This window comes from Pagrus pagrus (genome assembly GCF_965226575.1).
Source record: "Pagrus pagrus genome assembly, chromosome: 14".
In the NCBI taxonomy this organism is placed as follows: domain Eukaryota; kingdom Metazoa; phylum Chordata; class Actinopteri; order Spariformes; family Sparidae; genus Pagrus; species Pagrus pagrus.
Window position 1 is genome coordinate 28,582,685 of NC_140198.1, and position 27,765 is coordinate 28,610,449.

At 38.9% G+C, this 27,765-nt stretch overlaps 5 protein-coding genes across 8 annotated transcripts in view; 3 read left to right on the forward strand and 2 right to left on the reverse strand.

Annotated features, from left to right (window-relative positions):
• Positions 1-900: 900 nt before the first annotated feature.
• On the reverse strand, positions 901-7,433 carry crtam (cytotoxic and regulatory T cell molecule). The gene is made up of 10 exons (XM_084373582.1): positions 7,346-7,433; positions 5,922-6,059; positions 5,630-5,797; positions 5,319-5,438; positions 4,200-4,355; positions 3,501-3,737; positions 2,133-2,201; positions 1,820-1,969; positions 1,463-1,549; positions 901-1,233 (listed from the first exon to the last, which is right to left on the reverse strand). Exons 1-10 carry the CDS (start codon positions 7,389-7,391, stop codon positions 1,073-1,075), a joined length of 1,332 nt encoding a protein of 443 aa, XP_084229708.1. The 5' UTR covers positions 7,392-7,433; the 3' UTR covers positions 901-1,072.
• Positions 7,434-10,912: 3,479 nt separating this feature from the next.
• On the forward strand, positions 10,913-15,925 carry LOC311269579 (heat shock cognate 71 kDa protein-like). The gene is made up of 8 exons (XM_084373793.1): positions 10,913-11,124; positions 11,330-11,535; positions 11,623-11,775; positions 11,861-12,416; positions 12,507-12,709; positions 13,967-14,165; positions 14,263-14,495; positions 15,713-15,925. The coding sequence occupies exons 1-8, from the start codon at positions 10,920-10,922 to the stop codon at positions 15,908-15,910; spliced, it is 1,953 nt and encodes a 650-aa protein (XP_084229919.1). The 5' UTR covers positions 10,913-10,919; the 3' UTR covers positions 15,911-15,925.
• Positions 15,926-17,036: 1,111 nt separating this feature from the next.
• The window catches only part of LOC311269414 (zona pellucida-like domain-containing protein 1), a 30,220-nt gene continuing 19,491 nt past the window's right edge, over positions 17,037-27,765 (forward strand). For 2 of the 4 annotated variants that reach the window (XM_084373551.1, XM_084373553.1), the window contains exon 1: positions 17,037-17,116. The gene's annotated coding sequence lies outside the window, so the exon portion shown is untranslated. Of the gene's footprint in view, positions 17,117-27,350; positions 27,490-27,765 lie in introns of those variants that run through there. The other 2 variants (XM_084373554.1, XM_084373552.1) reach the window with 2 other exon arrangements.
• Positions 21,689-22,563, reverse strand: h2ax1 (H2A.X variant histone family member 1). Its single transcript, XM_084372872.1, has one exon. It carries the CDS (start codon positions 22,459-22,461, stop codon positions 22,075-22,077), a length of 387 nt encoding a protein of 128 aa, XP_084228998.1. The 5' UTR covers positions 22,462-22,563; the 3' UTR covers positions 21,689-22,074.
• hist2h2l (histone 2, H2, like) lies at positions 22,664-23,467 on the forward strand. Its single transcript, XM_084372873.1, has one exon. It carries the CDS (start codon positions 22,785-22,787, stop codon positions 23,163-23,165), a length of 381 nt encoding a protein of 126 aa, XP_084228999.1. The 5' UTR covers positions 22,664-22,784; the 3' UTR covers positions 23,166-23,467.

Here is a 27,765-nt window from a genome sequence, read left to right on the forward strand (position 1 = left end):
GCTCTTAGTTAGGACTACAAACACTACGTTTTGTCGAAATTCCTAATTTTCTGTGTAATTGTTATATTTAATGCTAGATTATATGAGGGTTGAATCTGTTAACAAACATATTTTGTGTGGTTGATAATAATAATAATAATAATAATAATAATAATAAAGGTTATTTATATAACACTTATCAAAACGAGCAATCAGTGCTTTACAAGGCAGACAAAAAGAACAAAGGATAGAATACAATGCCAGATACACACATATATAGGCCTACTGTACATAATTACATATATATATATGATCTCGAATGACCATTGTCCGGAGAGTTTACACTCTTTATTTTTTAGGGTTTATTGAGAAAGTGTGATCAGAGCGCAGGCAGGGTTAAACTGAGGCTTACTGGAATCTAACTACAAGGGAGTTTTGAAAATTGAAAGAAACACTGAACATATTCTAAGTAAACTCGTTCCCCTTTTTGTACTGTAATTTCAATATGTGTATTGCATTATGCATACATACATACATACATAATTATTTGTATCTTTTCACCCACTAGCTATAATGAACTAGGGACAGCCTTTGGTCCCGGTCTTGGTTAAGTGACACATGCTTAGCCTTTGATTTGGTTTCTGTTTCTGTAAAATGACAGTAGAGTATTAGAAGCCTAAAGGCCTGTAGTGTTACACATTGTAGGATACCTGTGGAGATTTTATATACCATGAAAAAAGATAGCCTTCTTTGAGATAATGTGCCACATGCCACTTGTGGAGAAACTCACAAAATATAGAGAAAGCATCCAGAAACATAATAATCCAATCATTCATCCATATTAAAAGTATGCCATAATGTTTTAGCAAAATATAATTTATTGATACAAAAATGTAAACAAAATGTACACAGTATTTACAGTACAATCGAATAGCCAACTGCAGATATAAGCATTGTGTTACCACATTCTATTCTGTCAAAGCATACACATTTCAGTTACAAGTGCAGTAAAAAAATAAAAAAGCTGATCATCTTAATATGTGAGCATGGTAATGGTGCTGGTGATATCGCCCACATTATAAATGCAGTATTTTCATAGCTCTGTCTCCTTTATCTCACATTTGGCTGAAGTTTGTCCCTCAGTTTGCTCTTTATTTACAGTCTCTGTTGCTGGCATCACAGTGGTGTTTATTACTGAGGTCATCACTGGTGGTTCTTCAACGATGTACTGTGTAAATGCCGTGTTGAAAAGCCCTGTGAAAAAGACAGAATTTTACAATCAATGACTGATCGCAGAAACAGGGTTTTTACACAGCAGTTATTGATCATTATTATTATTTAAGTCACAAAGCAGTCATGGGAGCAGGAGCAATTCAAGTCCTTGCAGTTGGATTACAGTCTCTGCGAGCACAAATGTTTTTCTGTACATTTATGTATTCCTTACGGTGGAAGCCTTTAAAGGAGTGCTGAGTCATCTGCCTACCTCTTCGCCTTTGTCCTTGGGAGTTCTTCTCTTCCTGGCTTGATTTGGATTTACTGCTCTCCTCAGATGGATCAGAGTCGTCATTCTCTGCAACAATAAAAAGGGTCATATGATTTGAAGTGCTTGGGGCTTTTTGTGTAACTACAAACCTGCAATAACAAAGTCTGTGTATTTTACTGTTCATTACAGCGTTTTCCAGCTATGGAAAGATAGTTCTGGACACGCATGAAGCCAGATTGAAACCATCACAAAAGTTTTGCATAAATGTATGACCCTGACTCAAGTTCAAACTGCAACAGTCTGATGTTGTTGGTTTGATTGTATGACATGCAGAAAATGGGACTATAGTCTGCTTACCTCTTTTCCAGGTGATGTGCGCTCTCCTCAACTTCATGGCAAAAAAAATTACCACCACCAGAAGACCACATATCAGGCATGTCACCAGTAAGACCAGTAAAGATGAATTTCCTTCGGTTCGTGTGTGCGTCTTTGGGCCATCAAACCTTCCTGGGAAGGCATGCTATAAATTAGTTCAGCAAAACCTTAAAGCCCATTGCACATTTCATGTGCATAAGAAAATACAGTTATCACATTATATTTTACACACTGGAGGAACAGAATTTTAGTCTCTACCATGCAGCCACAGGTACTGTTAACAGTGTGAATTTACCTGTTGTGTTTCCCTCTGTATGGTTATAGGATGTGATCACCTCTGTTGTCTCAGAGACTGATGTCCAGCCTTAAAAGCAATTATGAAGAAGGAAGATACAATGATTAACACAGACTTAAAAAAAAAAAAGAAATAAGCTGCTGCAGCCCAAGTCAATCCTGTTTTCTGTGGAGCAACTCAATTATAGTTGTTCAAGATTGCCACTAGATGGCACCAGTCATACTTCTCAATTATGGTTATGCATATAATCTTTCAGTACAAGAAGACTGGATATAATATCTGTTGTTTTTGTTGCATTGCTGATTGTGTCATTCCTACCCTGATTGAGTCTGATAGTACAGAGGCACTTGAGTTATCTACAAAAAAAAGACATTTTGAAAAATAAGCCTCATTAGAAAATAAAAGTCAAAAGGTAAAGGAAAAGCTTAATTCTCAAAGATTGCTTCTGTATTGCATGAAGACACACAGATTTTTTTTTAATCTCAAACAAATTGTTCTATTGTGTTTAAAGTCTAAAACCACTGGGTTCAAATATTTACATTTTCCAAGCTGGTATATCAAATATTTGATGATGCTCTGTATACATATGTGTCATTTACACTGGGGACATGTCCCCACCACTTTTAAAGTGGCCAATTTTGTCAACCCTTTTGAAAGCACAATTAAAAAAATGTCCTTAAAAAAAGCTAGCATCAAGAGATGTTACAAAATGAAATGAAATATATGTGTTTTAAAGACTTCTTTTAAACACAAGGTGATGCCCTTGTCTGTATATCTTGGAAATGCTCTTCACCAACATCAACCCTCACAATTCCACCACCAGAATTTATGAATAGGTTTCACATAACTGAGTTTCACACAATACTCTGAGACATCTGTCACAGGAAACAAACTTTGCGGTATCACAGCTAGTGTGTTGAAACACCTATCTAAATGCATTGTGAAAGCTGTGACACCCCTGGTTTGCATTCAAGGGGTGACATGTTATTTAATATATTAAACATTTAGTTTACAAAGCAATAGATAGGGCATGTAGCATAGAGTGAACCCATTTAAGGTTAATTCATCCCCATAATTGTATTAACGTCGTAGATATTCCTTTCTTCGATACTGTACATCTTTAAAGATTCATGTAGACATTACTATATGCAATCTGTTTTATGAGCATTGTATGTTTGAGGCATGATATCATTTAGAATTTTAACTGATGTGACATTTATTCTTCCATGTAACTTGTTAAAAAAACTTGTGGTTTAAAGGCAGCTTTTGTGCTGTTTGTCCCATCTCTGTACACGCCCATCTGACATGGAATATCTGTCACTTAAAGCCCATGTGCCATGAAAATCCCATACAAATGAAAACACTCACCACTAGTGCTGACATGTGAGCCTGTGGATGTAGCAGGGTTCACAGGTAATCCAGTGGATGCTGTAACCGTTGACACATTTTTGGAGCTCTCTGATGGAGACCCAGTCACATCTCTGGTTGTAAGGTATACTGTTGTTCTCCCATGTAACCAACTGGTTGTTGTTCTCTTCACCTCTGTTGGTCTTTGAGGCTGAGCTGTGGGTGAACTGGTTGTGGTTGTTTGGCTGGACTTTGTTGCTGTTACAGAGAGGGGCCTTACATTAATAATAAGTAGCGACAACATTCAGTTGATGGAACATATATGTAAAAATTCCTGCTGACCAATAAACAATCTGCAAATCACACTGTTTTTCAATCAGAATACAGGAAATCAGACTTTTTACAACATACAGAAAGAGGAAATAATACGTCTGTGTTTTTTTTGGTTGGTCAGTCTGGTGTTGTGAGTCATGGAGCAACTCTTGAGAAAAAACCCTCCTAGTGCATTCCCTGCCTCGTGACGACATAACTACGCTTTTTCACTGTTCCTCAAATATCTGCCTTTATACAGAAGTACTTCAAGTAAACAAGTTTTGGTTAATACATGGGGCATTTACATTTACTTCCTCTGCTGGTGAAAATATTCTGAAGTTATAGCCACAAAAACCACTTCGAGGAAGAGTGAGTGTGAGAGGGACAGAGATAATGAATTGTACTCACAGTTTTTTCCAATTTTGACAAAATCAATCAGAGGTTGTGAGTGCAGGGCTGGATGACGAACAAGGCATTCCACAGTGACTCTGTTCTCCACTGACTGAACACTTAACATAGCCTTCGAGATATATCTTTTTCCTTCCTGCAGGACTTGGGAATTAGCTGTGGAATGGAATAGATGTCATTAGTACCTTTTCTCAGCAGGTGTACCAGCTTCCCTCCGTAGTCAAAGAACAGTCATAACATGACATGGTTGAGCACTTTGATCTAATCACAATTTACATTTTTCAAAGATTTTTAACTACTATCTTCATCGTTAAAGGGGCTCTGTGGAGCTCCTGTGTTATGATGGATGCCGGTCATTAGTCTATGTCAGCAGACTCCATTGCTCTGTTAGTGGAGTGGAGAGAGGCACAGAGACGAGGCACTCGAGGAAGTGTATAGAGTCACATTCTTTGGACTGTCGTGGAAAATCAGACCATAAAGAAATCCACAGAACAGCAGCATTAAACAATTAATAAAATCATCCACAGACTTGTACACACAACCAAGAGACCGTGGAATTTCTTTACGATCTGCTCATATATGGCAAATAAAAAGTGATTACATTTCTACAAGTCTTCACAAGGAGTTCCTTTTAAGGACAATCAAAAACGACTTTTTTAAGGTTGTGGCTGTCATCAGGGCTTGAAATAACATCCGCCAAACCAAAAGCCCATCAAATGTCGGTAAAGATTAAAGTTAAAGTGGAGTGCAGTCCCAATGACCAGCATACATGATATTTTTGTTTTGTATGTATGTGCAACACAATATGCACAAACTTTGATAAAATGAAAAATCAATCAGAAGGTTGTTTCAGCTCTCTAACAGCCGTGACAGCCACAGTGCTACAAGACAAAAATGTCTCCTTACAAAGAGAGCTGAGTGCAGACCACCTTCTTTGAGTAAGAACTTTTTCCCCTGCTGGTTCAGAATAGTCATGCACAAGATACAGCTCCACAAACATGCATCAAAGAGGACAGGTGATACACTTTTGTTAGTCAGGTTATGTTAGACTACATGGCTGTCTTTGGTTTACTTCTTCATTACAATGTAGCTTTTGCTACATAGTTAATACCAACTTACCAAGAATTTCAGGCCCATGATCCAATTTCCAGGAGATCTGGGGAGGATGCTCGTTCCCCTCAGCAAGGCATTTTATGTCAAACCGTCCTCCACGCTTTACTTTGATCATTATGGGATTACCTTTGAAATAATGAACACCAGAGTAAATGTTATTAAAGTATTATGAAATGCTCATCCAACTAACAATGCAATGGTCATGACAAGTCATGGTGAAGGGTATAGCTCTGGCAATAAAGTTACTAAATCATATTCAACAGCATTTCTTTGCTGGTTTCAACAATGATATAATCTGTGACCCAGTCAATACTCACCCAACACCGTCACCTCTATTGTCTTCTCTGTTATATGGGTGTCATAGTGAAAGCATGTGTAGTTGCCTCCATCTTTGAAGGTGACATCAGATATACTGACAGTGAATTCTGACTCGGACAGTTCTTTGATGCTGTAGCGTTGATCCCTTACACCTTTGGACACTTCAGCTGAGGAGTGAAGGAAATTAAAGTAAAAAGTTTAATATCCTTGTTCACAAGTGAGATAATTCCTGCAATTGTGGCCCAAACATTAGATAATTTGCACTGCTACTCCAAGATATGTTGTCTTCACCTTGATTGTGCTTGAAGAACATAATATATCCTTCCGGGGTCTTCCAATCCACACTCTGGTGAGTGTTACTAATTGGGCAGCTTAAGTCGACTGTCTGACCTTTTGTCACAGTCACATGCTGCCGCACCGCAAGTGAAACTGCAAATCAAATAAATAGGAACATCAATTTCTTTCACACTGGGAGCACAATATCATTTCAATGCCATACAGTTTGGTAATACACTAAATATTTGATAAAACATTTTCATAAAATGACACCAGGCAGCTACCCCAATACCCTTTACAAACAGATGAGTAACTATCTTTGGCCTATCAAAAGGTCAAGTACTCCCTCCCTCATACACAGAGGTGTCAGAAGTTAAAAAGTGTTTCTGTGAGTGCATGCAGAGGTGGTGTGACAGGAAAACAAATGTTGTATTGTAGGTATAAAAGAAGCAGCCCCCTGTCACACATCTGATGCATTTCTGATGTGACAGGAAGTAATGTGGTCAGTGCTTTCATGGGGAAAGTGAAAGTAACAGCGAGTGTAAGAGCAAATACATATGCTATGTGGGTTGTTCACGGGGGCCTCGGGTGCTTTTTCTTTCCTATATGGTGAGAATGACGAGCTGTTTGGAAAACACAATTGTGTGGGCAAATTGACGCCAGCAGTAATGATGGTGGGCTTCAAGGACCAGAGGTCATCAAGACTTTTCACACGCGTTGGTTGAGCAAGATGTAAGATTACTTAAACTGAACATTGGAACAAATGACAAACCACTAAAACCAACTTAGATGCAAAACTTGTACTGTGTGGCAACATGTTTTTTAGTTTTCTTTAGACTTTGGTCAGTGGACATTTTTTTTTATTTCTAATGCCTGAAATATAAAGAACATTTCTTTCCACAGGAAACACTAAATGCAATATAAAATATATGCATCACTGACGCAAACAGAGGGGAGTATATACATATATAACTATGCATGCATTCATATATATATATACTGTACTCAAGAAGCAGAATTAAATTCCCTAATTCAATATAAAATCAATATTAAAAGGATAATAAAATATAAAATATAAAATACAACATGGGGAAATCAAATTATAATCCAAATTAGGTACTGATGATTGAATCAAAATTACATATAGAAATACAAATCTAATGTCTCAAATAACGAGCTCAGGCAACGATGCTTTTCATTGAAGACAAATGCAACCATCTGATGTGTCATAAGTTTTGTAATTTTGCCCTACTTTTCGCCAGTAGACATCAGATTTTGAAGCATCACACATTGCCATAGAAAGACGTTACTTTCAGTAGGTTCATTTGTCGGTTTTAGTGATTAGATTTGTTTAGATTTGTTTATCGTCTCAGTTCAGCATTATCTACCTTTCATAACAAAGTATGCCTGTCAACAAGTATTGAAAGTAAAGGACTCACCCTGTATAAGCAGCATGAAGATGCAGAGTGGCAGCTTCTGTTCCATCTCTGTCACTCACTAACGATCACACTTCAACTCTGCTGTGTTTCCTCATCACTTGATCTATTTGTACTGCACCGAGGGACCTTCCATGACATCACAGCCCTGTGGTTTCCACGGAAGTTTTCATTCAAGGGATTTTAATGTGATACCCGTATATAGTACAAGTACAAGGTTCAGTTCAGGTTCATACATTTAGGACTTATATTAGTTGTCTCTGAAACTGAATCGTGTTGTCACACTACCCCTGGCACATTTTAAGTTGTTTAATGACAGAGAGGAAGTGCCTAAAATCCAGTATCTTTATTTAACAACTTTCACAACAAAAAATATGCAGGTTTGTGTTTCATAGCTAAATGGAGGGAAGACATTATCATTGTTTTTTACATTTCTGCTTTTCCTGCTATCACAAGTCAACATGTTCTCCCTCTGACAGCTTAGTTACAACAGAAATACAGTCAAAAGTGAAAGTAAAAAAATATATAAAAAATATTATCAGGGAGCTTGTTTAGCTAAAACGTAATGCTTCAATACATAGAGCATAAAAGTAAACTCCTCTTTAACTTCAGGGTGAGAGGCTGTAATTGTAACCACTAAGCCACCTTGTCACTGAGGTCAACTGCTTTGCGCAGGAGAGGTCTACTTAGCAAAACATCACCTGTGTGAGCTGGAAAGCCTTGTGAAAGCAGAGAGGTGCTAAGGGAGAAACAGAGAGACTGTATTAATTGTTCAAAAAGAATTAATGTAAATGTATCTCATCTTGGGTATAAAATGACCCTTGCTGATGTTGCTCCAGGGATGACGATGTTGGTCATCCACCACTTTAGTCCAGAGACTTTCATGGTGCCCAGAGGATTTATTTGTTGATGTCACCTCTAGTGCCACCATGAGGTTGGCATTTTTGGTCTTTAGTGACAGTTGCTTTTTATTTTTTATTTTATTTTATTTTATTTTTTTCAGGGACAGTGCACACTGATCCACACTGTAATTTTCACTATCTACAAAATTCAATATATTGTCATGAAATTTGGTGCACATTTATGGTGCCCATAGGCCTCCCATCGTATAGACTCCCCCCTACCAGTAAATCAAATTTGAATTAATTTTCTAGGTCAAAGTATGTGGTACTGGTTAGGTGCCATTATATAAAACCCTGGAAACAAATGCCGTCTTGTCATGTAGTTTTACCAATGCATATTAGATATACAGTATACTCTATTCTTTGTAGCAACATTGGCTCAATGAGACTTTTGTCTCGAATCTTTGTCATGTGTACTGGTATGACTAACCTACATAGTCTCTTTGGGCCTACAGGTGACATATGTAGGTAAAGTTGAACCACTAATCCCCCCTTGGCACAACCTCTTGTCCTCCCCTCCCATATTATTTAGGTATATTGATGATTTCCTGACTTTATTGATGTACCGTAAACTTTGATATATATTTTTTGTATCTCATTGTCTTATGTAAAATGGTTATAGTTTTGTAAAGTGGAATTTTGGTCACTGTTGCCTATTGTTGTTGCCTTGCAGCCAAGAGAGAAGCCATGCTGTAGACAGGGTATCTTTAGTTATATGTTGTAAAACTCCTCTTAAGAAGAGCCTAAAAAACAAATGCTTTATCATACACAGACACAAATATACCACTGTTCATCTGAGGTTGACTAGCAACATAAACATTAATTTCAAACATATAAACATAACCTAAACTGAAGAGTACATGTTTTCTGGACCCTCTTGAGTGTTTACTACAACACTGGAAAATATACAGATATTTATCAAAAACACAAATCATTAGAAACCTAAAGTCTTTGATGTTTTACATTTTGAATTGGATAAATTATAGAGGAAACTTTGGAAACTACGTTTATAACTACATTTGGAAACCAAATATTCTTAAACCAATGTATATGTTTAATTTTAGGCAAAATGCACATCTGATTAATACATTTTAGATAGATTCAAGTTTATCTATCAGTTAAAATGTAGTATTATGTAATTAAATCAAATGATATGCTGACAGTGTCTATGCTTGTACTAGATGACAAGGACTACAATGTGTTATATAATTATGCTAATGCAGCAGCACTGTGCAGCTGCTGCTTTACTTGTGAAGTTGGGGTCAGATTAAACAGTTGTAGTTATTATCTATCTGACTTAACTTGTACCTCTGACCACAACACCTACACTAAGGAAAGCCCTAGAACTTTCTCCAGCTGTTTCTGTCTCTACTTTGTCTTGATTCTGAGCATTTTACAGCTGTCCAGGATTTAGCCAATCAGAGGACAACGGCTCAAAGGGAACGTGAAGGCTCATACAGAATGTGCTGGAAGCTTATTGCTGTTCTGCAAACTGATTGGCTAACAGACCACTGGGAAGCTTGTACAGAAGCAGTCAGGCCAGCATCCTCTGTCTGTGTTCATCTGGTGGACAGGGGAGTCAGACTGCAGCTGTCTGGAGCCACAGCATCATCCTGGTAGGACGAGTGTATCTCTCAATAGGACTGTTCATATTGTTCCCAGTCAGCGCTGATGTGCAGTTATGCTTCTTACTGTGAAATAAATCTGACTACACATTTTATGGTACTATAAGTTGTCAGTTGTACTAAAGAGAGTTTATAGTGACATTAATAAAGTTATACTTCCTTTCTATCACTATAATGTTCGTTAGGACACATATAGTGTGATTATGTATTTACTGTATCTGTATTTGCCTACTTCATTGTTGTGATGATGCTCACAAAAATTATAAAAGTGAAAATATGTATTTAAAGCATTAATAAACTGCAGTGGCATGTCAGTCTCACCATCCATACAACTCAGAGACGCAGAGATGTGGGATCAGCTGGATACTGCAGCAGGGGAACTTTGTCCTGCAGTCACAAGTGGTGGGGGCGTTATGAGTGCCTGTCTGTTCCAGATGGTCCTATGTTCAGCAGTTTGAGCATTCAAGTGTGATGCTGTAAAAAAATTACTTTATACCTTAACTATCCTGCTCTGCACAAAAATCTGCTTTATCAACTGAGTGTAGAATGCATGAGAAGTTTTGCTAGGATTCCCACTGATGGATGAGAACAAAGACTTTAAAACTGACTTTTTAATTAGTTGCCTAGACCCATACTCCAAACTGTCTCAGTTCAGGATATGTAGTGTTTCTACAGACTAAGATGGCTGCCTTCCACTGACATCAGATCTGTGCCCGACACTAGACTATTCTATTACACTACACTACAGCCGTCAACTGACAGGTTGCAAAGGCCATCATAGTCAGGGTTAAAGGAAAAATAGGCAGATTTTGTGTTTCCTAAGGCCCACATGAATGTTATATATCAAATGACATACTTACAATGATTGTGTTTAACTGATCAAAAATGTTTCAGGGGATATCTCATTAATCATACACCATTCTAAGGTATGACTTAGACTAAAGTTACTTAGCATAGTAACATACAGATAGACTTCACTGATCATTGAGTGTGATTGCCCCCTGTTGGAATAACATTAACAATGAATTGTTTTACTTTCTCAGAGCAATCATGTCCAAAGGGGCAGCAGTTGGTATTGATCTTGGGACCACCTACTCGTGTATTGGTGTGTTCCAGCATGGCAAAGTGGAAATCATTGCCAATGACCAGGGCAACAGGACCACACCCAGCTATGTTGCCTTCACAGATAGTGAGCGGCTGATTGGAGACGCAGCCAAGAATCAGGTTGCCATGAACCCAACCAACACAGTTTTCGGTGAGATTACACCAGCTTGAAGTGATATTATGTTATGAAATACTATTTTATTCTAATGATCTTGTGATGTGACTGCCAGATCACAGAATGAATACATTAATTATTGTCAAGATGTGACACATTTAAATCAACTACAAGTATCTGAATGAACATATATTATATATATCAAAACATATATTTCTTCCATTTTTCCTGGGGATTGCAGATGCTAAACGTTTGATTGGTAGACGATTTGAGGATCCAGTTGTTCAGTCTGACATGAAGCACTGGCCATTCAATATAATCAGTGATAGTGGACGCCCCAAAGTGGAGGTTGAATACAAAGGTGAAACCAAAACCTTCTACCCAGAAGAGATCTCCTCCATGGTGCTGACAAAGATGAAGGAGATTGCTGAAGCATACCTTGGGAAGGTAAGTTTACAAAATATTAACATGCTGAGCAACTATTCACAGTAGGCAAATGCCACAGTGTTCAAATCACTCTCTTCATTTTTTCAGTCTGTGTCGAATGCTGTTATCACAGTACCTGCATACTTTAATGACTCTCAACGTCAAGCAACCAAGGATGCTGGAACTATCTCTGGTCTGAATGTGTTAAGAATAATTAATGAGCCCACGGCAGCAGCTATTGCTTATGGCTTGGACAAGAAGGTGAGAATCAGGTCATAGTAGATGTGCCATGATTTATGACCAACCATGCATATCCAACTGTGCTCAAACTTTTTTTCTATCCCAGGTTGGGTCTGAAAGGAACGTTCTCATCTTCGATCTTGGTGGAGGCACCTTCGACGTGTCCATCTTGACCATTGAGGATGGTATCTTTGAGGTAAAGTCCACTGCTGGAGATACCCATCTTGGTGGGGAAGATTTCGACAACCGCATGGTCAACCACTTCATCGCAGAGTTCAAGCGCAAGTACAAGAAGGACATCAGCGACAACAAGAGAGCTGTCCGCCGTCTGCGCACCGCCTGTGAGAGGGCAAAGCGCACCCTGTCTTCCAGCACCCAGGCCAGCATTGAAATCGACTCTCTGTATGAGGGAGTTGACTTCTACACCTCAATCACCAGGGCTCGCTTTGAAGAGCTCAATGCTGACCTCTTCCGTGGCACCTTGGACCCCGTGGAGAAGTCTCTCCCTGACGCCAAGATGGATAAAGGGCTGATCCATGACATCGTGTTGGTCGGTGGCTCCACCCGAATCCCCAAGATCCAGAAGCTGCTCCAGGATTTCTTCAATGGAAAGGAGCTCAACAAGAGCATCAATCCAGATGAAGCTGTGGCCTACGGAGCTGGTAAGTGTCTTCAGCTAGATGATGGGCACATTTTATTCCCTTCATTATATGACCTAAACCTGAGTTTCAACTCATGACTTGTTTTTACAGCTGTCCAGGCGGCCATCCTGTCTGGTGACAAGTCTGAGAATGTGCAGGACTTGCTGCTTCTGGACGTCACCCCTCTGTCCCTGGGTATTGAGACCGCTGGAGGTGTCATGACTGTCCTTATCAAACGTAACACCACCATTCCTACCAAGCAGACCCAGACTTTTACCACCTACTCTGACAACCAGCCTGGTGTGCTCGTCCAGGTGAGGACTCTGGTGGACGGCATTCCGTTTTTTGTGCAGTTCATTGTTCTAGCAGATATTACATCCCTATCCGTGCATTTCTGGGACGTTTGAGGAGGTGGCCTACGACATTACTTATCACCCACCTACAATGCAGTACTGAGTTCCCTCCCCAGACAGCTATCAACCACTCACACCTGGGTTCTTCTAGCCCTAGCAACCCACATGAAGGCCGGTTGGGTCGCGATCCACAAGTGGCCCTAACAACTCTGAAAATCAGAGCTCACACGTGTCCTTAACGACTCTGTAAGGACACGCCCACACAGAGTTTAAAAGCCTGCAACTCTCCTCCAGTTAGCTAGAACTGAAGAAGCCTCTTGGATGAGAGGTGAAATGTCTTCAAGAAACTGAAACACGTCCAGTTGCCTACGATACAGCACTTAGAATTACCGTGACCTGGATGACTGAGAACCTTCATCAACAATATAGCTGAGCCTTTAAGTTCTTTGTTAAGTCTCTCCCTCCCCCTCCCTCTCCTTCTCTCTTTCTCCTTCTCTCTCTCCTTCTCTGTCATTCCCTCTCTCTCTCTCTCTCTCTCTCTCTCTCTCTCTCTCTCTCAATTCAATTCAATTCAATTCAATTCAATTCAAAGGGGCTTTATTGGCATGAAAGTTTTACAACAATGTTGCCAAAGCATCAAAACACAACTTGTCCAAACACTCGGGCATAACATAACAAATAACAACACCAAGATTGATTTACATAAATTATATATACAGTATATACAGTGTGTGTGTGTGTGTGTGTGATGTTGATGATCTCTCTCTCTCTCTCAACCCAACCTGTCAAGGCAGATGGCCGCCCACCATAGAGTCCGGTTCTGCTCCGAGGTTTCTGTCTGTTAAAAGGCAGTTTGTTCTCGCGACTGTCCCTACGTGATTGCTCAAGGGGGAAATGTTGGGTCTCTGTAAATACATTAATCAAGGAGTATGGTTTAGACCTGCCCAATTTGGAAAGTGTCATGAGATGACTTTTGTTGTGAATTGGCGCTCTACAATTAAAGATTGATTGATAGATTGAATGATTGATTGATTTAAGTCTATGTGTGACTGAAATTGGCCATATTTCGTAGGCCTAACTATAAAGTCAAATCTCTGAGTGCACTTTAATTTACATTCTTGAATCACATATGCCTACGCATTCCTTGTTCTTAGACTAAAATGAAAAGGCATAGAAAAATATATTTTTATCTTGTCATGTTCCGTGTATAACCAACAGGTCTATGAGGGTGAGCGTGCCATGACAAAGGACAACAACCTGCTGGGCAAGTTTGAGCTGACAGGCATCCCTCCTGCTCCTCGTGGTGTTCCCCAGATCGAGGTGACATTTGACATCGACGCCAATGGAATCCTTAATGTCTCTGCTGTAGACAAGAGCACTGGCAAGGAGAACAAGATCACAATCACCAATGACAAAGGTACAAAAAATTATAAAATACTGCTAAACTTAAATACAGCTGCAGCGTTATCCCAATAACAGATGATTAAATGCTAATCTTGCCTGTTTTATGACAGGTCGTCTCAGTAAGGAGGACATTGAACGCATGGTTCAGGAAGCTGAGAAGTACAAGGCTGAAGACGATGTCCAGCGTGACAAAGTGTCTGCTAAAAATGGCCTGGAGTCTTATGCTTTCAACATGAAGTCTACTGTGGAGGATGAAAAACTTGCTTGCAAAATCAGTGATGACGACAAGCAGAAGATTTTGGACAAATGCAACAAAGTCATCAGCTGGCTGGACAAGAACCAGGTTAGAATATGAGTTGATTTATCAAAGCAACATAGGTTTAAAAATATGAACAACATATGATTTTTTTCCCTTCCCTTGCATCTGAATGACGTGTGTGGATAACTTCCAGCATTGCGTCCGTCTGCCTCCGTTAGTGTAGTATAAGGTCAATATATTAAACTATATTAGTCTATTAGCAGGCAAGCTAAACCCTAAAATACATGCAATCAACAAACTGGGAATAGTAGTAAAATGTGAAGCTGTTGTGGTTCCAACAATCCAAATTTCATAGTTAATAACAATGTTCTAGTAAAACTCTGTAAATCCAGAGCTATAGCATTAACCTATTTATCCCCTGTCTTAAATCTGGGTCTATTCCATTTTATTTAAGTAACAGCAGATCACACGTCAGAGGTCATGTAGCTTCTCTAGGGAGGGGTGGCGACACGATTGGCTGCTTAGTTAGCAAAGAAATGTCAGTTGTCACATCCCATAGGTAAATGTATGTGTGGATTTTCACTTTTGGCCATCTGCCAAATTTTTACTCCTAACAAATAGGTGGCAGCTTATCATTACAGTACCTGTTAACTCAGACTCGGATGTTGGGAACACTTTAACCATATACGTGGCATTTATTAAATTCTTGTTAATTAAGCTTTAGTTAATGGTTATTTCACTGTTAACAACCAATGAAATGCTTTATTAACCATTTATTAAATAATTGTCCATTGTAAAGTCGCAACTGATGTTGACAATACTTTGTAAATGGTAAATACTGTCTTGTTCATCTATAAACATTAATTGGATGGCCATTTTAAAGTTGCAGCTGATGTTTACAAACCTTTACAATTGCTTAATAAATGGTTTATAAAGCATTTCCTATTTTGTGAAATAACCATTCACTAAAGTTTAATTAACTATACATTTTATATACACCATTTATTAACTATATGGTATAAAGTGTTACCCAGATGTTTTCAACATGTAAGAGGATAATAATAGGAAAAAAGCGGTCAAGTGGGTCTAGGATGTAGGAGGTTTAGACGTCTGCTAAGTCATATATTGTAGATATTTAATTCATGCCCTCAGAGAATGGTGATTTCATGTGTAGCCACTGGTGTTTTGTAGGGCTGCATTATCCTTATCTATGTTGCAACAATACCAGCTTAAACTGAACCTTTAAATTGTTCTGTCAAGTAATGTGAACTACTGAATGTGATTTGATTTCTTTGCACTAGACTGCAGAGAAGGATGAATATGAAGACCAGCAACAGGAGCTGGAAAAGGTGTGTAACCCTATCATCACTAAGCTGTACCAGAATGCTGGTGGCATGCCAGGAGGAATGCCCAGTGGAATGCCAGGCAGCTTCCCTACAGCTGGTGTTGCTCCCACCAGTGGAGGATCCTCTGGACCAACCATCGAGGAAGTTGATTAATTATTTTGCCTGGCTCATCCATACCCCTGAATACTAAATGACCATGAACATTCCCAAAGACCTAAAACATGAAGTCAGACTAAGGATAAATTATGTTTCTGTGTGAACAAATGAAGAATGTGAAGAAAACACTGTCTGTGCATTCTGTGTCATGTTTTATCCCAGAACATTAAATTATGACTGAAGCATGGGTCTTTAAAGTTGTGGTTTTTAACATTTCATGTTGCTTTGTGCTCATGTACTGAACACACATAGTTATCCACTGGATTTGAAGCTGCAATATGCAGGAATTTTAGATTAAACAATTAACTAAATTAACCAAAAGAATGTGAGAAATAACTGTTTTGACATTATGTCAAAGATGTGTATTTACTATGTTGCAGAGATATCTATTGAAGTTAGTAAGGGTGGAGCCGAACCCGAATACGGTATTCGGAAAGGCACAAATAACGTGTTTTTTACAAATACTTATTTCGAACAAATACTTTAAAAAATATTTGTATTCGGGAACAAGAAAAGCATCATATCAAAAAGCTACGTTTCCTCATGAGACCGCAGTACATGCCCGGATGAGTGAGTGAGTGACGTTCAGGAGTCGGAGGTGGGGGGGTGGAAACACCGCTGTTCCGACCCCCCCCCCGCCCCCGCAGCTGTCCATGGTGCTGCTGAACCAGGTGACGTTGTTGACACTCTGCGTTGTGGCTTGTCTGTGAAACGCGCGCTGCTCAGGGACTGGGCAGATCTGTCCCACTTGCTTTGTCCCTCACTCCGTTGGGAGATCTTCCACAGAGTAAAAGAAATACACATTGTTTCTCTCCCCCGCTCCGCTCGAGCGCGGCTGAACGCGGCTTGAGCCCACTTCACGGGCGCGAGGCTGCCGCAGCCGCCGACCCTGCTGACAGCAGACCGGGGGGGGAAAGTTTACTAAAAAGACCTGGGGTCCGTTTCACAAAGCAGGTTTAGTGAAAACTCTGAGTCTGTTAACCCTGAAATGAGGGAAACTCTGAGTTTTCCGTTTCACAAAGTGAGGTAACTCACACCAGAGAAAGAGGGGTAACTCTAGCCTGTTTCACAGAGAGAGGTAACTTAAGCTCTCGGTCAGTTACCATGGTAACATACTCTATGAACCTAACCTGGTCGGGACCAGGTTTTTTCTCAACAAACCTCGAGTTTCTCTCTGTCTCCGCCCTCTTTCAGCCACGCACGGTATTTGATTTCCTCATTCATTCAGTCAGCAGGCGAGTTTTGGCGTAATATAGTTCTGCCGTCTGTTTTTTGAGAAAATCATTGTAAAAATCAGTCAGTAGGCGACATTAGAGGTTATATTAGGTGGCGACTATTTTCACTACCATGGCATGTCCTTTTGATAATGATCCCGTGGATGAAGGTGCAGCATTACTGCGCAGAGAATTAAATATTCTTTTAATATTTTTAAATATTATTTTTATTCTGTCTGTTCAACGTCCTCCAACAAGGACGGGTGGTGGTGGGGTTCATAATGTTCACAATGATATTTTATTAGTTGTTGGTGTAACCATGGATGAGGTAATGGCTGTTATGTTATTTTCTTTTCAATGACATTCCTTGTTACATGTTCATTGCTGGATTTATGGAAAAACATCAACCAATATTGCATATCCATAATTATTATAATGGATAATTAAAGAATACTTACACTATAACGAAAATTAGAAGTGTAACTAAAAAAAAAAAAAAAAATGTACGCCTATTTCGAATTTTATTCGAATACAAATACAAATACTTTTCCCCCCTCAACAAATACAAATACAAATACAAATATCAGCTGCTCCGCACACCCCTAGAAGTTAGCATACTAACCAGCTGGCCCCTATCCATTTTGTAACTCATGAGGTGATAGTTCGATAGTAAACAAAACCAACACTTCTCTGGTGCTCCAAGCTTCCAGTGAGGGGAGAGTTGGCTAATATGACTAGCTAAAAGGTTAACTGAACTTCATAGATATCAGCAGCTACAGTCTGAAGTTATTCTGGTGATATGCTGCCCCCTAATTGTTTGATGGAGTGTGATTCGGCAGCTGGCCAATTCTTACCAATTGTAAGTTCTAAAGTTTGTTGTGAACATGTTGGGAATTCAACTCGCTGCCTCCAGTCATTTCAATGAGGTAAGAGCGGCAGAGGCGAAGCGGTTTCAACAACGGTGGTTGGACTGAGAAGCGGTTGCCGCCCATGTGAACTGCGCTAGCCTCATATAACAACCAGAAGAAAAACTGGGCATGGGACGACATTTATCAATTTCTGTTCTGCACATATATTTTAAGATTAGCATGGACATGTAGATCACACAAGGCATAAATAAACTGATTGAGAAAAAAATATCTGGTTGTTATGACATTGACTAAACACCCATCTGTAGGTTTGGTTAACGTTCCGATACCAGTACCCAATGGTACCTTTTTTTCAGTACTTTACTCTCTCTGTAATAACAAAAAATGTCATTTGAGTACTAACCAGTTAAATCATTCACCTCTCGATACAAAATATCATGAGTCATATTTCCAGTAACAATGCACATCACATCTCAGTCAGTCTTTCTAAGTTTTATTTTAGTAGCATCTGGCTATACTGCATATAAATCTGTAAAATAAAATACTTTTTGAATTAAACTGGAGCTTAGCTGTTCCTGCTCATTAACCTAGTGCTATAAGAATACATATAATAGAAAACATAAAGATGTGTATGTGCTGCCCTCTCCTGGCAAGCAACATCTCCACTAGTGGTGGCTGTATTTTAAACCGATTTTGAGTTTGTGTTTTGACCCCTAGAGCTTGCTGTAACGGCTCAGTGTTTCAGTGCTACAGCAGCAGATTGAGTCAACAATGTGAAGTCAGCAGTTATAATTTTGTTTCGGAAGCATATGAAATTATGCCTGTAAATATGAGAAGACTTGCTGCTTTATGTAAAGTATATGAATTAGAAAGTATTGTTTGTAAATATACTTTTTTCACAGTAGAAAATGTTAACCTCTGTTAGCGCGTTATTGAGAATTCCCATTAGATGTTAGCATCGAGCTAACGGGCTGAGTGCTCATTATATCAGATTGATTGGGGAATCAAAGAATTGGTACTGTAATATTTCCTCATAGACAGTGTGCAGTTCACATGCTATTGGTTTCACATACCAAGGTTTCAGACGTACTAACAAACACACTGTTTAGTAAACTAAACAGCATGTTGGTGAGGAATTTCGGACGCGGTGGCTGAGTTTTGGGGAGATGTCTCACTGTCTCTATCTCTCTATAACATTACTGTAAAGAGACAAATCTAAAACAAAGGCCAGATACATTTGACGGAATATGGGGTAATTTGATTGAACATTTGAATACAGCGGACATAGTTGATTGAAGGATCACACCAAAACTAGACGTAGTTGCTGACTAGAGAAATCTAACTATTTATATTTTATTTGACTTTTCCTTTGATCAATTTATCCATGTATTTTCACTATGTATTTTTCTTCGTGTTTTATTTTATTTTATTTTTTTTGCCTATTTTATGTTATGATCCTATTGTACTATAATTTGTATTTAAGTATATCTCTGTAGATATATATACCAGTAATGGGAAATGGGGGGAGGGAGCAGGAGAGAGGCTTGGGTTTAAAAATATGTTCACAATGAGTTACTCGAACACTTGTCTTGAATATGGAAAAATCCAATAAACAGAATGTTAAAAAAAAAAAAAAAAGACGTGTAGACAAAAAAAGAGATAAATAAAAGAAAAAAAACATTGAGACTTTCCAAAGCAGCCCCTGCTCATCATCCTCAGCAGAGGAGTGAAGAGACGTTACAGGACAAAAAAATGGGTTTACAGGTCGTTAATTACATAGTAATATGAAGAAATAGCTAAGTAATAACAAAAGTAAAATCAAGTATAATAACAAGAGTGTAATGAATGTAGAATAAAGAGGTTTGGTTGGAAATGTATTGGAAATTAAGCTAACATAGGCCTACTACTTTGGTAGTTCCTGAGTATTTAGCAGTTGTGTCCATTATAACATCATAAAGACAGGCTGTTAGTAGGTATTACCAAGTTGTGTGGTCTCATATCGCAACTGTCACCATAGTTAACCCATAACTGTCTTTCCACTGACTGTAAAGGGTAGTGCATTGTTTCTTTCAAACATAGGTAGTTTTAACATCGATCAGGGTATGGTATTAAGAACTTAAGCTGTAATTTCCAATGGTCTGTGTAGCCTGCACCATCACCCATTTGGATGAAATATGTAAATATTTTCAAAATACCAGGGGTGGAAGTAAGCAATTACAACTACTAGAATTACTGTAATTAAGTCTTCATTGGGCAGTACTTGTGCTTTTTTCAAGTCTGTAACTGTACTCGTACTTAAGTATACACCATGTAAATCACTTAGTTACTTTTAAAGTCATAATTGAGTACAGAGTACATTTTGAAACAATATCCAGACCTTTCATCTGCAATTCTGTGGCCAGTTAGGCTATCCAATCCCAAACAGGCCAATAAAATCCCTGACACATGGACAGAAGAGAACACCTCTGCAGCAGGCCCAGGTTTGGAGAGGTGACCATGACCACGGAGCAGAACATGCACAGAAGTTGTGACTAATTTAGACTGATGATTTGGAGAAACAGAAACTCTTTTAATTTAATCCCAGTTATTGATAATGCATTAAACACCAACGGTTAAAAAGTAACTAATACTCTAAGTTTAGGCAAGTATTACTTTAATACCAGTCATTTTAATTGTGATTGAGTAATATTTCAGTAATGTACTAATACTTGAACACAGATTTTCAGTTCTCTTTCCAGCACTGCCAAATACCAAATGAAGACAAGGCAGGTATCAAAAGATGCCACTGCTGTCACCTTTCCAAAGCCTGTAAAGTGTATCGTGAACTTTACTGGAACATGCATGTAATTCCCATAGAAAATGACGTAACTTTCACCTTAAATATAAAGTGTACAGTTTCACCCTGAAATGGTAAGTACAAATACATAAGGTTAATTTTGCTGAAGGTACCGATACTCAACTTTTGCAGCTGATGCCAATATTGGGGAGGGGGGGAGATTGAATATTGATATAGCTATATACTTATGCTGTACACACATACTTGCAACAATCCCTCAAATGTGGTTATCAACCACATGAAAGATACATTTGTAATGGAAGCAGGATATTTTAGTTTAACAATGAACTTCATTGTCCAAAATGATATCAGTGCACCAAAACCGTAAACTACACTGGGAATGTAATATTTATAAATTACCCTAAGTGTCTTTTTCTGCATCTTGCTCTGTAAAAAAAAAAAATCTCAGCACATTTCAGACAATATGCCAATACCGCTATATCTGTAAAAGGCCACTACTGGCCAATAATATCATCTAATCAATTAGCAGTTAGCTTCTACTGCTAACTTCAATGGAATTAGTGAATGAAAAAAAACAAATGTGATTGTGTGATTGAGCTACAAACAACACATCATAACACAACTGCCATAAACCTTGAGAAAAGGACTGCCATCATTTCCTTGAACTGAATTTATCCATGAAGGTGAATTAGTAAACCCTCCTGAAGATGAACTGAACCTTATGTGTAAAATGTAGCCTAATTTAACAAGGATCAATGCTTACAAATATGCATGAACTGCGCCTGTTTACAAACCATAATAGCTGCAGCCCATACATGCGCCCCTGTACCGTCTGTTCTCTCACAAAGACCGAGCGCCAAGTCCCCGGATGAAAACAACAAACATACAGACTAGATGGATTTGCCCTGTGCCGAAAGGCCACAGGACATTTATTGAAACAACATGAAACAATAACACATGTGCACGTTTCGTAGCAGCAACTAAAAACAACTTCAGAATTGGTCCACATGAACATGTGATGTTTTTTTTCACAGCCTTAATCATCCCGAGCCTTCACAATGCGACTCCATTTTCCAGAGCCAACGACCCAGCAGTGGCGACTGAGCAGTTTATAAATAGTCCCGATGAAAAGCGAGTTTATGTTGTCATTGTAGAAACAAACACGAAACAACCCCCCATTTGAAAAGTTGCTTATCCAAAAAATGAACACCGACATGAAAAACTGGCTGGCTCCGAGCTGAGCCCTTTGTCCCGGCTCTTTTCGGGCCTGTGGACAGTATTTTACTTGCTCTTCGCTGGTTTCTCCGTCTTCTTAGGGAGGAGGACAGCCTGGATGTTGGGTAGCACTCCTCCTTGAGCGATGGTCACTCCTCCCAGCAGCTTGTTGAGCTCCTCATCGTTGCGCACGGCCAGCTGGAGGTGCCGGGGGATGATCCTGGTCTTCTTGTTGTCCCTTGCTGCGTTGCCTGCTAGCTCCAGAATCTCAGCGGTCAGGTACTCCAGCACGGCCGCCAGATACACCGGAGCTCCAGCGCCGACGCGCTCCGCGTAGTTGCCCTTGCGTAGTAGCCTGTGGACTCGACCCACCGGGAACTGGAGTCCGGCCCGGGAGGAGCGGGATTTAGCCTTTGCTCGGGCTTTGCCTCCGGTTTTCCCTCTACCAGACATGGTTGTGAAATTTGTGTTTATTGACCGAGACGCAACGTTGTCAGACAGCGGATGGAAGAGATTGGACCTTTACGTAATTTGTGTGTGGAAAGGAATATAAACCGCAACGGCTTTTCCGATTGGTCGACTAAACCTGGAACACACAAGCCAATGGTGCAGCGCGTCTTCCCATAATGCCTGTCCTCTAGTGAACGGTGCTCCAATCGCAGAGAAGGAATGGCACACAGACATTTGCACAGCCACGTTATAAATTGGGGACTGGCGAGTGGGCGGTGTCCTGCGCCGTCTCTTCTTGTTGTCAAGTCGACGAAACGAAAGAGAAAATGCCTGATCCTGCAAAATCAGTCCCTGCTCCTAAGAAAGGCTCAAAAAAGGCTGTGACCAAAACCCAGAAGAAAGGAGACAAAAAGCGCCGCAAGACCAGAAAAGAAAGCTATGCTATTTACGTGTACAAGGTACTAAAGCAGGTGCACCCAGACACGGGGATATCTTCCAAGGCTATGGGCATCATGAACTCGTTTGTCAACGACATCTTCGAGCGCATCGCCGGGGAAGCGTCTCGTCTGGCGCACTACAACAAGAGATCCACCATCACCTCGAGGGAGATTCAGACTGCTGTCCGCCTGCTGCTGCCCGGCGAGCTGGCCAAGCACGCTGTGTCCGAGGGCACTAAGGCTGTGACCAAGTACACCAGCTCCAAATAAAGGCGAACAGAAGCTCCACACCAGGGGAACGACAGTCACCGAATCACCAACAAGACAATGTATAAACCACCTTCACTGTGCCAAGTGTTTCCCTACCAAAACTGCATTTGTGATTTTGCACCATCACCGGTTTTTGAAGAGAAATAATGCCGATTTATCCCAGGCCTTATGTTGAATGTCTTGATTCATAGAAACTGTAGCCTGCCATTGTGTTAACACTCAATCTTTCGTTGTTGATTTTTGAGCTGTAACATTTTTAGGAAGTAACTAATTTAATAAATTCAGAATGAATGTAAGTTGGAGCTCTTAAACTGTGAAGGTCTCTTTGCTTTGCACATGATATTTCTATATACAAGCCATTAATAAAATTACAATAGATGCTATTGTATGAACTGGCACAATGAACAAAGATAGAGCTAGCTAGTTAAAGCTGTGACAATAACAGTGAGTAATAATGTTTTTGTTTCATCAACTAAATATATTATAGAAATATAATATTCCCGGAGCTGCTGGAATACAGCGACCCCAGATGGTAGGTGGAGTTAATATGGACAAATGGTGCAGGTGCATGTAGGCTTATCTTGGGGCAAGTACATTTCATAGAATCAAAACTTGCTAAGTGAACATCAATATGGGTTCAGATGGAACTTACAGAAAAAATATCGTCAGCAATAGACAAAAAGGAATACACAGTAGGTGTTTTCATGGACTTACAAAAAGCATTTGACACCATTGATCATAATTTATTAATGAGGAAGCTGGAAAGATATGGGATCAGGGGCATAGCATATACATGATTAAAAAATTATTTAGATAATAGAAAATATGTGCAATTAAATGATGAAAAATCTGACTTGCTGAGGATTACATGTGGGGTCCCACAAGGTTCTGTGCTGGGTCCAAAATTATTTATTATGTACATTGATGATATCTGTAATGTGTCTAAGCTATTACATTTTGTTTTGTTTGCTGATGACACAAATTTACTTTGCTCTGGTAAAGATTTGAGGCACCTTCTGGACACAGTGGAGAGCGAACTTGGAACGATAAAAAGATGGTTTGACATTAATAAACTGTCACTTAACTTAAATAAAACTAAATATATAGTATTTGGATACCGCAAAAATTTAGATCAAACACAAATTAGGATAAATAATATTGAAATAGAAAGAGTTAATATAAATACATTTTTAGGAGTTATTATGGATGACAAACTAAGCTGGAAACCACATATAAATCATATAAAGAACAAAATATCAAAATCTATTACAATATTAAATAAAACAAAATACATCCTCAACAAATACTCATTACATTTATTGTACCAAACATTTGTTGAGCCATATATTACTTATTGCATAGAGGTCTGGGGGCATGCGTATAAAACAATTACAAAACCAATTTTCATATTACAAAAGAGAGCAATAAGGATAATCAACAGGGCTGATTATCGAGACTCAACAAACACATTTTTCATAAACCTACAGACCTTAAAATTCAATGATCTTGTGGACTATAAAACTGCTCAAATTATGTATAAAGTAAATAATAATATGCTTCCAGATGGTGTCCAGAGGATGTTTCAGACTCGAACCAGTAGATATGAACTAAAAGGGACTTATGTGTATACAAAAGCAAAGGTACGAACAAATGTGAAACAAAGATGTATATCAATTAAAGGACTCAATCAATGGAATAATCTAGAATTAGAAATCAAACTGTGCAGCACACTTAACAGATTCAAAAAGTTATTTAAAAATAATATTATTAATAAATATAAAACTGAATTATAAATACCATGTGCTCATAAACTGCTGTATGTAGAATATGCAGGTTTTATGTTCTGTCAAAATTTTTAAAATGAGTGAACGGAAAATGTTAATTTAATAAGGGTAGGCAACATAAGCTGATACTTCAGCCTACACCTTTTCAGTCAAAGTGCATTGTATTGCTTGTTGTGTTTTTGTTCTGATTTGTTCTGATTTGTTATGTTTTGTTATGTTATGTTATGTTATGTTATGTTATGTTATGTTATGTTATGTTATGTTTTGTTTTGTTTTGTATCTATACTTTTATATTTGTCTATTGTATTTGTTTTTTACAAGACCGAAATAAACACACTAAACTAAACTAAGTACTCATGATTTGAGTGTTTACCAAATAAACTCAAAAGCTAATATTGTGTCCAGTGTGCTTTACAACGCTTCTGTTGTGTGGAAGCTAATGCTCGTTTTTCTGTAAATTGATATTTTAAACATGATAATATGGTTTACCAACCTAATTCAAACGTCTTCTCACTACTTAAATGTATGGTACATCCCTTGCCAGTCGGTATTTCCATCTTCCAATCTAAAAGCGTTCCAGTGCATTTGCTCGGAAATACATGGAATCTCGCTGCAACTGTTGTCTGAGTGGAACGTCTGCAAACGTTCACAAGCAACTTCAGTGGGTGATTTAAAAGTTGAGGGCACTTTTTAAAGGGGGGGGGGGCAGGAGGAGTAGGCTCATAACCCACACTCTCAAACTCTCTTCTATTGAGCCAAGACCAACTGTGAAAGTGAAAAGGACAACTACAAAGTTGTATTTACTGTGCTATATAATTATAATTACAATTCAAACTTGAAGAGGTAAAAAGTAATTGTACACTATTTGCGCCGCCTTACTGCTGTGATACACGGATCTTGGCCGAGTTTTCTGACTTGGATGGCTGTTCCATTGCACTTTTCTGTGTTGGAGGGTGTTATATTAAATTCATGACCATTATCACCAGGGAAAGACGGTATTTGTTACAGTATGTTAGCGCACATGGAAGACACAAGACTTAAGTATTAGCATTATTCAATAAAATCTGGGACACGGAAAATTCCAGCAGTTAGGGACAATCAATCATTATCTCAAAACCCGGTAAAGATCCATCAGATCCTTCAAGTTATAGACCAATAGCACTTACCTCACAATTAGGAAAAACTATGGAATGAATGATAACTGAAAGAATAACATATTATCTCAAAAGCAAAGAGCTTTTCTCTCCTTTTCAGAGAGTATTTCGAAAAGGAAGAAGTACAATGGACCCCATCTTATGCTTAGATTCTGACATAAGGAAAGCTCAAGTCAACAAAGAAATAGTTGTAGCTGTATTCTTTGATATTGAAAAAGCAAATGACATGTTATGGAAGGAAGGTCTGTTGATTAAATTAGATGAGTTAGGAGTTGGTGGCAGGTTATATATCTGGGTGTTGGACTTCTTATTTGGAAGGACAGAGGTAAGGGTAGGGACAGAGCATTGTAAAGTTCATCAAGTAGAGAATGCAACCCCACAGGGTAGTGTCTGCAGTCCAGTGTTGTTTAATATTATGATTAATGATGTGTTTTAGCAGGTTGAAAGAGGGATAGGGAAATCACTATATGCGGATGACGGGGCCTCGTGATAAGGGGGTGTAATTTAAAGTATTTACAAAACAAAATGTAGGCTGCAGTTGATAAGGTGGAGGAGTGGGCAAATTAATTGGCTTTTAAACTAGCTGTTGCAAAGTCACAAGTTATATGCTTTTCTAAACGTCACAAGGAAATGCATTTAAAACTATATGGTCAAACACTTGAGCAGGTCATTGTGATTAGGTTTCTTGGAGTTTTATTTCATGAAAACCTGACTTAGAAGCATCATGTTGATAAAATCAAAGACAATTGTAATAATAACCTATTAAGATGCTTGTCACGACGAGAATGTAGAGCGACAGAGGATCATTGCTCAATATTTATCAGGCCTTTATGAGAGCCACGCTAGACTACGGATGTGTAGCTTACTCATCAGCAGCAGTGAGCCATCTCAAGCGTTTAGATGTGGAACAAGCACAAGGTGCAGGTGGAGCATTTAAATCATCACCAGTAGCAGCCATGCAAGTAGACGTTGAATCTGTAGAGCATCTCCTGTTTGAATCCAGGGGCTATGAGGGAGAAGGAGGGTACTGGTGTCAGCATTAAAGGGAGCTAAAGTCAGTTTCACTATAGAAAATCTGATTGGAGACGCATTACAGGGGAATATACAAACACTTGATAATATTTTCACTTGATAAAGGAAACAGGACTGACTGAACGGATGTAGTTGTCTTTTTATTTTGTCTTTTTTTCTTTCTTTCTTTCTTTCCTTTTCTCTTTCTTTGTCTGCCAATCGACTGCTCCACACTCCAGTCTGGTAGGTGGCTGTAATGCACCTTAAGCTGGTTTGCAAACAGCCATTCAAATCAAAAGAAGAAGAAGAACAAACATATAACAGCTTTCTGACAGATAACAGCCACCACAATGACAGATGAAAGCACATTGAAGTGTAAGTACTACGTTCTATGTTCTCCAAAAATATGTGCTGCAACGGATATAGGAGCAAGAGTGTCAAAGCTCAAGGCACACTGTCATGACGAAGTAGTATGTCAGTATGCATACTGCAGGCAACAGTATGTACTTTGCAAGGGCAGCTGTAGTACAGTACGTACTAGAAGGGGAGCTAGGTTAATTAGACAATTAATTTGGGGTAAGTACAGAGGTACTATTTGTAAATAAATATACATAAGAGTCTTCCCCTTCGAAATATAGTACATTTAAATTC